This window comes from Osmerus mordax, chromosome 7, assembly GCF_038355195.1.
Source record: "Osmerus mordax isolate fOsmMor3 chromosome 7, fOsmMor3.pri, whole genome shotgun sequence".
Taxonomy (NCBI): domain Eukaryota; kingdom Metazoa; phylum Chordata; class Actinopteri; order Osmeriformes; family Osmeridae; genus Osmerus; species Osmerus mordax.
The window spans coordinates 20,812,944-20,822,943 of record NC_090056.1 but is presented as its reverse complement, the minus strand read 5'-3'; the positions used below and the strand labels follow the sequence as shown (position 1 = coordinate 20,822,943).

The following is a 10,000-nucleotide window of genomic DNA, read 5'->3' as shown; positions in this document are numbered from 1 at the left end:
CTGGAGCTGTCTGTAGTATCATTAGGCAGGGCCTCCACCCTGTCAGCTAGATGATTGTTAGCTACTTTGCCTTTAAGCTAGTTAGCCAGTTAGCTAATTAACCAGTCAGATAGTTGGCTAGTAATAGTTAGGCAGTCTGCTAGGTTAGTCATCTTTTTGTCTAGCTTAGCCAGCGCTAGCTTAGCCAGCGCTAGCTTAGCCAGCGCTTGCTTAGTCAGCGCTAGCTTAGTCAGCGCTAGCTTAGCCAGCGCTAGCTTAGTCAGCGCTAGCTCCAGCTCTGGGCAGCTCAAGTCCAGTTTTTCTGCTTTAGGGATTAATAACATTTTGCTCCAACATGTCTGCCTGGGGGTGTATGTGGCAGTCTGTCTGGGCGTTTTCCTGGGTGTGTGTGTGTGTGCGCGCTAGTGGACTTGTGTGTGTTCATGTGTGTATGCAAACCATTTGGCATTTTGCTGTCCATCAGAAATCTGGTTTAAACATGTCATGAAAGGCTTTCATTGCCCGTTAGCCTCTGCTATTCCCAAACACATTTAATAGCAGTATATTACAATAGGCTGGCCATTCTACAGTACTAATCAGTTTAGTATTTTAGACTGTACCTTCTACAGCTGACAGCGGTACATTACTGCTGATAGTGGCCTGACGGCAGCAGGCAGTGTCCTCCTCATCCCTGCTCAGTAGTTTCACACCAAGCACAGCTTCATAGACCAGACCAGGGCTAGGACTAGGGCTAGGGCCAGGGCTTGGGCCAGGAACAGGGCTAGGGCCAGGGCTTGGGCCAGGAACAGGGCCAGGAACAGGGCCAGGGCTTGGGCCAGGAACAGGGCCAGGGCTAGGGCTAGGGCTAGGGTCAGGGCTAGGGCTAGGGCCAGGGCCAGGGCTAGGGCCAGGGCTACAACCAGAAGCAAAACCAGGCAGAACCAAACCAGACCATCTGACCTCACTACAACACAGTTAAACATGAAGTGATAGAACCACAAACATCAACATAACTAACTAAATAGCAACAGTGGATATCAACAAACCAGTGGAAACGGTCAAATTTTACTGCTGTGAAATCACGTTCAATGTAATAAATCCCTTAACGTTTCACCTTAGCTAAGGAAACCATTTAAGGGATTCGGTGCAACCCCATTAAGTAAATCCCTTAGCTAAGGAGAAATGTACCCTTAAGTGTCATAATTAAGGAAAAAACTTAAGGTGTTTTGTGCAACCGGCCCCAGGAGAATATTCACCAACACTTCATCACTCTGAAAATTACAATACATTTCTGATAAAAAAATTAAATAAACATCAAATAAACAAAACCATAATATATTGTTAGAAAACAATAATGCTACCTGCGGTTCGAGAACACAGTTGCCGTTGCCCGGACGACGGTGTCCATGGATATTCCGCACTGTGACAGATTAGGCTTCCATGGTCAAGAGCGCACAATGTTTACATATGTTAGAAAACGGTTCAGTCTGATTGGAGAAGGTGTGCAAACGCTCCAGACAGCATCTGCCTCATGGAGAGGGGACATGAGGCATTATCCCCCGCTCTGGATAAGAGCGTCTGCTAAATGACTAAATGTAAATGTGAGTCTCCAGGGGACATGGTTCTGGTGCCTCACTCATGTCCCCTGAAGAGGACATGGTTCTGGGGCCTCATGTCCCCTGGAGAGGACATGGTTCTGGGGCCTCATGTCCCCTGTAGAGGACGTGGTTCTGGGGCCTGATGTCCCCTGTAGAGGACATGGTTCTGGGGCCTCATGTCCCCTGTAGAGGACATGGTTCTGGGGCCTCACTCATGTCTCCTGAGAGGACACCCTTGGCTTTCTAACAAACGTGAACGACCTCAGGAACAGTTGTGTAAATATAGTTGGTCAATTATGAAACTATACTAGATGAGAAAACTGTGAAATTTGTTTTCCTAAAAAATACATTTAGTAGCCAAACACATATTATGCCAAATGTAAACATTTTCAAAAGCCTTTTTCCCAGGTGTTAGGATGATACAGTCGTGGCCGAGCTGCTCTGCTAGCAGACTGCTGCACTGGACAGGGGGGGGGTGAAACAAGAGGACACTATGTTTGTGTGTGAGGACAGTGTGTGTGTGCAGACAGTGTGTGTGTGTGTGAGGACAGTGTTAGTGTGCAGACAGTGTGTGTGTGTGTGTGTGAGGACAGTGTTAGTGTGCAGACAGTGTGTGTGTGTGTGAGGACAGTGTTAGTGTGCAGACAGTGTGTGTGTGAGGACAGTGTTAGTGTGCAAACAATGTGTGTGTGTGTGAGGACAGTGTTAGTGTGCAGACAGTGTGTGTGTGTGTGTGTGCGTGTGTGTGTGTGTGAGGACAGTGCTAGTGTGCAGACAGTGTTAGTGTGCAGACAGTGTGTGTGCAGACAGTGTGTGTGCAGACAGTGTGTGTGTGTTCCCTACCAGCAGGATGCTCTGTTAATTTGGGCGCTGGGCAGCAAGGTGTGATTAGAAACAACGCTGCCCAGTATATCGAATCAAGCCGCCCCAGTATGGGAATTCACTAATGCTGAAATAGATGAACTGCTTCTGAAGGTTTATAATACACCTGTGACTGTGAGGTTACTGTACTGTACTGTACTGTATTCTAGTCTACAATACTCTACTCTGTTGTATTTTATTCTACACCATCTTTTCAGCTGTTTAAGTAACAGATTCAACATATTATTTTATGTTATCTGAATTCTTTATGAATTTATGTAATCAGAATATAAAATATATATGTGGATGCTATAATAAGGGTTAAATATACACGTGTTTGTTATAATGTATCTATATAAATATTTATCTGAGACAGATACCAAAGTCCCTGTGTTTAGACTGGCTATATCACAGTGTGTGAGTGTTTTTGTTTGTGTGCGGGTAGTGTGTGTGTATGTGTGTGTACAAGCACTTGTGTATGTGTTTCTGCTTGTGTGTGTGTGTTTCTCCTTGTGTGTGTGTGTGTTTCTGCTTGTGTGTGTGTGTGTGTACAAGCACTTGTGTGTGTGTTTCTGCTTGTGTGTGTGTGTGTACAAGCACTTGTGTGTGCGTTTCTGCTTGTGTGTGTGTGTGTGTACAAGCACTTGTGTGTGTGTGTGTGTGTGCGCACGCACGTGTGGGAGGATGGCTAAAAAAGATGCTTTTCAGTTTCACACCACATTATTTATGCTATGCTCTACTCACAGATGCACAAGTTAGAAAGAACACACACACACACACACACGCGGGTCCATGCCACTGCTCTGGGCACGGTTCCACTGCAGTAAAGTCCAGAGAATAGAAAAGCATGGAGACACAGACGGCCTCCAGATTCCAGAGAAGTACCCTGCGTTGGTCCTGATGCTGCACAGTTCAAAAGGTGTGTGCGTGACAGAGAGTGTGTGAGACTGTGTGAGTGTGTATGTGAGTGAGTCTGTGTGTGTGAGTGGCCCAGGGGCCCCTGGGCCCTAGCATCAGGCGGCCTCTCTCAGGCAGAGAGCCTCCACGGCGTCGCTGGGCCCCTGGGCCACGCCCCCAATCAGCAGCATCATGGTGGGGGTCTGGAGCAGGGAGCAGGAGCAGCGTGGGGAGGGCATGGACGACAGTGTCTCCCAGCGTCGACGCACAGGGTCATAACTCTCCACCGAGGACAAGGGAGACGGCTGGTTACCTGCACACACACACACACACACACAGTACACACCCACGCAGACACACACATATATACCCAGACACGCACACAGTATTAGATTAGATGATTAAATTAGTATGAACCCTGTATTTCATGTAAGACAGGTTACATATGATAACTGATGGATATCTAATATGTTGACTAACAGTGCATGTCCAGTACAGCGACACAATGCTTTCCATTCCTTTTCAATGGAGCCAGGCGAATCAGTTGCATGGTGCATTGTGGGAAGCAACACAACGCAATCCAAGAGATTCGAGTTGAGATGTAGTCGCTGTAGTGGACACGCACTGTTAGTCATCAACACACGCAGCAAAATGCTAACATATGCATCTGCTAGGCCAGGGTGTTTATCAGTGTTAGTCTGAGAGGAGAGAGGAATGGAGAGGATAGGAGGAGAGAGAGAGGATAGGATAGGAGAGAGAGAGGAGAGTGGAGAGGATAGGAGGAGAGAGAGAAGATAGGAAGAGAGAGGAGAGTGGAGAGGATAGGAGGAGGAGAGAGAGAGGATAGGAGGAGAGAAAAGGATAGGAGGAGAGAAAGGAGAGTGGATAGGATAGGAGAGAGAGAGGAGAGTGGAGAGGATAGGAGAGAGAGAGGAGGAGAGAGAGAGGATAGGAGGAGAGAGAGGAGGAGAGAGAGAGAGAGAGGAGGAGAGAGAGAGGATAGGAGGAGAGAAAGGAGAGTGGAGAGGATAGGAGAGAGAGAGGAGAGTGGAGAGGATAGGAGGAGAGAGGAGGAGATAGAGGATAGGAGGAGAGAGAGGAGGAGAGAGAGAGGATAGGAGAGAGAGGAGGAGAGAGAGAGGATAGGAGAGAGAGGAGGAGAGAGAGAGGATAGGAGGAGAGAGAGGAGGAGAGAGAGAGGATAGGAGGAGAGAGAGGAGGAGAGAGAGAGAGAGGATAGGAGAGAGAGGAGGAGAGAGAGAGGATAGGAGGAGAGAGAGGAGGAGAGAGAGAGGATAGGAGGAGAGAGAGCAGGCCAGAACAGGTGTGCTTCTACAGACAGATCATTAGTGTGGCTTCACACTGTCTCATCACTGCCTGGGAAGAACACACGCACACCTCTTCAGGGAGTGACGCACAAACATTAGAATAGCCCTTAACTAAACTTCCGTCAGACACACACACATTAGAATAGCCTTAAACTAAACTTCCGTCAGACACACACACATTAGAATAGCCTTAACTAAACTTCCGTCAGACGCACACACATTAGAATAGCCTTAACTAAACTTCCGTCAGACGCACAAACATTAGAATAGCCTTAACTAAACTTCCGTCAGACACACAAACATAGAATGGCCTTAACTAAACTTCACTTTAGATTTCCTTCTACCCTCTGTCACACACACACAGTCCCCCCACACACACACACACACACAGTCCCCCCCCACACACACACACACAGTCCCCCCCCCCACACACACACAGTCCCCCCCCCCACACACACACAGTCCCCCCCCCCCCCACACACACACACAGTCCCCCCCCACACACACACAGTCTCCCCCCACACACAGTCCCCCCACACACACACACAGGTCCCCCCCCCCACACACACACAGTCCCCTCCCCCCACACACACACACACACAGTCGTCGTCCCCACACACACACAGTCGTCCCCCACACACACACAGTCCCCCCCCCCCACACACACAGTCGCCCCACCCACACACACAGTCCCCCCCACACACACACAGTCCCCCCCCACACACAGTCCCCCCCCCCACACACACACAGTCGTCCCCCCCACACACACACAGTCCCCCCCCCCCCACAAACACACAGTCCCCCCCACACACAGTCCCCCCCCCACACACACACACAGTCCCCCCCCCCCACAAACACACAGTCCCCCCCCACACACAGTCCCCCCCCCCACACACACACACAGTCCCCCCCCCCCACAAACACACAGTCCCCCCCCACACACAGTCCCCCCCCCACACAAACACACAGTCCCCCCCCACACACAGTCCCCCCCCACACACACACACAGTCCCCCCCCCCCACAAACACACAGTCGCCCCACACACACACACAGTCCCCCCCCACACACACACAGTCCCCCCCCCACACACACACACAGTCCCCCCCACACACACACAGTACCCCCCCCCACACACACACACCACAGTCCCCCCCCACACACACACATTCCCCTCCCCCCACACACACACACACACAGTCCCCCCCCCAAACACACACAGTCCCCCCCCCCCACACACACACAGTCCCCCCCCCCACACACACACAGTCCCCCCCCCACACACACACAGTCCCCCCCACACACACACAGTCCCCCCCCACACACACAACAGTCCCCCCACACACACACACAGTCCCCCCCCCCCACACACACACACAGTCCCCCCCCCCACACACACACACACAGTCCCCCCCACACACACACACACACAGTCCCCCCCCACACACACACACACAGTCCCCCCCACACACACACACACACATCCCCCCCCCCCACACACACACACAGTCCCCCCCCCCCACACACACACCACACAGTCCCCCCCACACACACACACACACAGTCCCCCCCCCCACACACACACACACAGTCCCCCCCACACACACACACACACCGTCCCCCCCCCCCACACACACACACAGTCCCCCCACACACACACACAGTCCCCACACACACACACACAGTCCCCCCACACACACACACACACAGTCCCCCCCCCACACACACACACACAGTCCCCCCCCCACACACACACACACAGTCCCCCCCCACACACACACACAACAGTCCCCCCCCCCACACACACACACAGTCCCCCCACACACACACACAGTCCCCACACACACACACCACAGTCCCCCCCCCCACACACACACACCAGTCCCCCCCACACACACACACACACAGTCCCCCCCCCACACACACACACACAGTCCCCCCCCCACACACACACACACAGTCCCCCCCACACACACACACACACAGTCCCCCCCCCACACACACACACACAGTCCCCCCCACACACACACACACACAGTCCCCCCCACACACACACACACACAGTCCCCCCCACAACACACACACACAGTCCCCACACACACACACACAGTCCCCCCCCCACACACACACACACAGTCCCCCCACACACACACACACACAGTCCCCACACACACACACACAGTCCCCCCACACACACACACACACAGTCCCCCCCCCACACACACACACACAGTCCCCCCCCACACACACACACACACAGTCCCCCCCCACACACACACACACACAGTCCCCACACACACACACACAGTCCCCCCCACACACACACACACAGTCCCCCCACACACACACACACACAGTCCCCCCACACACACACACAGTCCCCCCCCCACACACACACAGTCCCCCCCTCACACACACACACAGGTCCCCCCCCCACACACACACAGTCCCCACACACACACACACAGTCCCCCCCACACACACACACACACAGTCCCCCCACACACACACACAGTCCCCCCACACACACACACAGTCCCCCCACACACACACACAGTCCCCCCACACACACACACAGTCCCCCCACACACACACACAGTCCCCCCCACACACACACACACAGTCCCCCCCACACACACACACACACAGTCGTCCCCCACACACACACAGTCCCCACACACACACACACAGTCCCCCCCACACACACACACAGTCCCCCCCCCACACACACACAGTCCCCCCCCACACACACACAGTCCCCCCACACACACACACAGTCCCACACACACACACACAGTCCCCCCCACACACACACACACACAGTCCCCCCCCACACACACACACACAGTCCCCCCCACACACACACACACACAGTCCCCCCCACACACACACACACACAGTCCCCCCACACACACACACAGTCCCCACACACACACACACAGTCCCCCCACACACACACACACACAGTCCCCCCCACACACACAGTCCCCCCACACACACACACACAGTCCCCCCACACACACACACAGTCCCCCCCCCACACACACACAGTCCCCCCCACACACACACACAGTCCCCCCCCACACACACACAGTCCCCACACACACACACACAGTCCCCCCCACACACACACACACACAGTCCCCCACACACACACACAGTCCCCCCACACACACACACAGTCCCCCCACACACACACACAGTCCCCCCACACACACACACAGTCCCCCCCCACACACACACACACAGTCCCCCCCCACACACACACACACACAGTCGTCCCCCACACACACACAGTCCCCACACACACACACACAGTCCCCCACCACACACACACACAGTCCCCCCCCCACACACACACAGTCCCCCCCACACACACACAGTCCCCCCCACACACACACACAGTCCCCCCCACACACACACACAGTCCCCCCCCACACACACACAGTCCCCCCCCACACACACACAGTCCCCCCCCCCCCACACACACACACAGTCCCCCCCCACACACACACAGTCCCCCCCCCCCCACACACACACACAGTCCCCCCCCACACACACACAGTCCCCCCCCCCCCACACACACACACAGTCCCCCCCCACACACACACAGTCCCCCCCCCCCCACACACACACAGTCCCCCCCCACACACACACAGTCCCCCCCCCCACACACACACAGTCCCCCCACACACACAGTCCCCCCCACACACACACACAGTCCCCCCCCACACACACACAGTCCCCCCCCCCCCACACACACACACAGTCCCCCCCCACACACACACAGTCCCCCCCCACACACCACACAGTCCCCCCCCACACACACACAGTCCCCCCCACCACACACACACAGTCCCCCCACACACACACACAGTCCCCCCACACACACACACAGTCCCCCCACACACACACACAGTCCCCCCACAGTCAGCAGGAAGCTAAAGGGCCCAAAGGGATGACACGGCCTCCTGTCGACCCTGAAAAACACGCTGATGACAACCTGTTCCTGGAGAACTGAAGATGAAGAAGTGCATATCCATGTTAAGTTTCTGTGTGTCTCCATGGAAACAGGAAACAACTTAGCAGCTGGAATGTATTTTGACAAGGAAAGAGATAATGTGTGTGTGTGAAAAGTGTGTGTGTGTGAGAGAGAGAGAGAGAGAGAGAGAGAGAGAGAGAGAGAGAGAGAGAGAGAAGTGTGTGTGTGTGAGAGAGGTGTGTGTGAGATAGGTGTGTGTGTGTGTGTGTGTGAGAGAGAGAGAGTGTGAGAGAGAGTGTGAGAGAGGTGTGTGTGTGAGAGAGAGGTGTGTGTGAGATAGGTGTGTGTGTGAGAGAGAGAGTGTGAGAGAGTGTGTGTGTGAGAGAGAGTGTGTGAGAGGAGAGTGTGTGAGTGAGAGAGGTGTGTGAGAGAGGTGTGTGTGAGAGAGGTGTGTGTGAGTGTGTGTGAGAGAGAGTGTGAGAGAGGTGTGTGTGTGTGAGAGAGCGTGCGACACAGTCACATCAGCTGTGTGATGAAAGCTTTTCATCTTCTCAGAGAGGAAACGCTGTGTCTTTCCCTCATTTCCTCTCTCTTTGTGGAACCCCCCTCTCTCATCCCCCCCTCTCTCTCCCCCCCTTTCTCTCCCCCTCTCTCTCTCCTCCCCCCCACTCTCTCTCTGTCTGTCTTTCTCTCTGTTGTTTGCGCAGGACCACAAGCTGTGACAGTGACACATCATTTAACTAACTCTATTAATAAACCACAAGACTGCCTCACTGTATATGTGTGTGTGTGTGTGTATGTGTGTGAGTGTGTGTGTGTGTGTATGTAAGTGTGTGTGTAAGTGTATGTATGTATGTGTGTGTGCGTGTGTGTATGTGTGCGTGTGTGCGTGAGTGTGTGTGTGTGTGTGTGTGTGTGTGTGTGTGGATGTGTGCATGTGTGAGTGTGTGTGTGTGTATGTGTGTGTGTGTGTGTGTGTTTGTGTGTGTGTGGATGTGTGAGTGTGTGTGTGTGGTCTTACCCAGTCCCCCAGCTACGATGAGGCGTCCTCCCAGACAGCCGGCCACAAAGTCAGCTCTCTTCTCCCTCATCCTGGAGCCCCGGGACGGCTTGACCCACACACCTGCACACACACAAACACACACACACACAGGGTCACAACACACACCTGCACACAGGGTCACAACACACACCTGCACACACACAAAGGGTCACAACACAAACCTGCACACACACACACACACACACACACAGGGTCACAACCACACACCTGCACACACACACACACACACAGGGTCATAACACACACAACCCCTGGTCACACGATCATGTTTTCCATCTCCACTCCCCTCTCTCC

The 10,000-nt window shown here is 53.9% G+C and overlaps 2 protein-coding genes across 2 annotated transcripts in view; both read right to left on the bottom strand.

Moving 5' to 3' along the window:
• Positions 1-3,159: 3,159 nt before the first annotated feature.
• On the bottom strand, positions 3,160-9,765 carry klhdc8b (kelch domain containing 8B; the record flags this gene model as incomplete). The annotated part of the gene is given in 2 exon segments (XM_067240763.1): positions 3,160-3,648; positions 9,665-9,765. Coding segments are annotated over 2 exon segments (267 nt in total). The 3' UTR covers positions 3,160-3,451.
• Positions 9,766-9,798: 33 nt separating this feature from the next.
• Positions 9,799-10,000, bottom strand: part of si:dkey-32e6.3 (uncharacterized) — a 1,886-nt gene continuing 1,684 nt past the window's right edge. The window contains exons 3-4 of the mRNA XM_067239419.1: positions 9,894-9,913; positions 9,799-9,811 (exon numbers count right to left, since the gene is read on the bottom strand). Of these exons, the coding sequence (XP_067095520.1) occupies positions 9,799-9,811; positions 9,894-9,913 (33 nt within the window). The remainder of the gene's footprint in view (positions 9,812-9,893; positions 9,914-10,000) is intronic.